General features: G+C 38.7%; 1 protein-coding gene across 1 annotated transcript in view; it reads left to right on the top strand.

Moving 5' to 3' along the window:
• tmtc1 (transmembrane and tetratricopeptide repeat containing 1) overlaps positions 1–1,556 on the top strand; it is a 19,938-nt gene that overhangs the window by 16,157 nt on the left and 2,225 nt on the right. Inside the window, exons 10-11 of the mRNA XM_015404862.1 lie at positions 954–1,047; positions 1,370–1,535. Of these exons, the coding sequence (XP_015260348.1) occupies positions 954–1,047; positions 1,370–1,535 (260 nt within the window). The remainder of the gene's footprint in view (positions 1–953; positions 1,048–1,369; positions 1,536–1,556) is intronic.

Raw genomic sequence — 1,556 nt, 5'->3', positions numbered from 1 at the left:
GAAAAACAAAAATGTCTTTTTTTGCACCTTATCAAACAAAGTACCCTATATTTTGTAGATGTACAGCTACATTTCTCATGTACAGTAAGTTTGCGTAGTTTTAACACAAACATTTATTTTTCATATTGCACCAGGACAGTTAATGAGCAACCTGTACTTGTGTGCTTGTTTGTTCTGTCTAAAATGTTTATTTTGGAATAAAGAGGTTAATATAAAAAAAAATTTTTGTGCGATTCATCGATTAATCGAAAAAATAATCGGCCAATTCATCGATTTTTAAAATAATCGTTAGTTGCAGCCCTAATTTTAATAAATATGAATTGTTTTTCCTAATGTAAAAAATACGGTTGTAGGGTTTGCAGCGCCCGTAGCTGTGGTCGTGCAGTTTGTAGTGGTTATATGGTTTGCGGGCACCTATAACTGTGGTTGTGGGGTCAAACTTCATAAGTTGTTTTCCGCAATTTCGGTCATAAAAACATAACAAGCCGACCTCCTGTCTGCGGCACTGTCTGCGGTCGATTACAATTTGGGAGAGGTGCAGCGGGGCGTGTGTGGAGGGGGCGGGGACGTCTGGAGCCGAGGTATTGCATTGCACACATTGCACTGATTTTGCGCAGTATTTTTTGATGCAAGGCCTTTCAGAATCTATAACGCAGGGGTATTATTATTTGTCAGTGAATGAGGTTTTAATAGGAATAGGTGGAGTGCAACTTTTCTACTTCTGTTATTTGCTGTTGTTTCTCAAATAGAATGCATAATGATATTACAGCTTTTATTGATTCATTTCAAATTTGAAATATTTTCTAGCCTGTAAGGTAAAAAAAATTTAAAATAAAACCACATAATCGAATTGTATCGTGGTGTATTCTTGAGTATAGAAAGTAATCGAATCGTTGGGTCAGGAAATCTATACTGAATCAAATCACCATGATGGGTGTGATTTACACCCCTAGTATGTAATGAAAAGCATGGACATGATGAATAAAACAGGCCATTCTCAGAGCCTAGGGTACCTCATAGCTAACTTCAAAGCATATGCCAACAAAGGTAGGATAACCTTAACCTTTGACCCTGTGCTCAAACCTCTTAATAAACGTTGCAGCATGTCAGCCTTTAAAAGTGTGATGCATTATTTATTATTATCTGGTTTATTTACATTTTACTTATTTAGAGCAAACAGAGAAAGATCATCACAGCTTCTGGGTCCTAATTATTGAAATGGTTGATGCTTTTATGACCAGAGGCAGATTTCTTCTCATCAGGTCAGTCTGTTAGTCGTGTAGAAGGTTCAGCAGTATTGAACTATATTACATACAGCAGTGTTCTCCTTGTTGACAGATTTACTGGTGTATTTTCCTATAACATTAAGCTGTCTTCTCCCGGGATCACAGGTTATACCCCCGTCACGCCAGTGCCTTGAACAACCTGGGAACACTGACCTCCAGCGCAGATGAGGCGGAGCATTTCTACAGGAAAGCGCTGGACATCAACCCTCAGCATAACCGCGCTCTCTTCAACCTGGGGAACCTTCTCAAGTAAGATCCAACTTCAGTGTC

The sequence above is a fragment of the Cyprinodon variegatus genome, unplaced genomic scaffold (genome assembly GCF_000732505.1).
Source record: "Cyprinodon variegatus isolate N-32 unplaced genomic scaffold, C_variegatus-1.0 Scaffold1879, whole genome shotgun sequence".
Taxonomy (NCBI): Eukaryota; Metazoa; Chordata; class Actinopteri; order Cyprinodontiformes; family Cyprinodontidae; genus Cyprinodon; species Cyprinodon variegatus.
The sequence above is the reverse complement of the archived record's forward strand: the minus strand, read 5'-3'. Positions and strand labels throughout refer to the sequence as shown.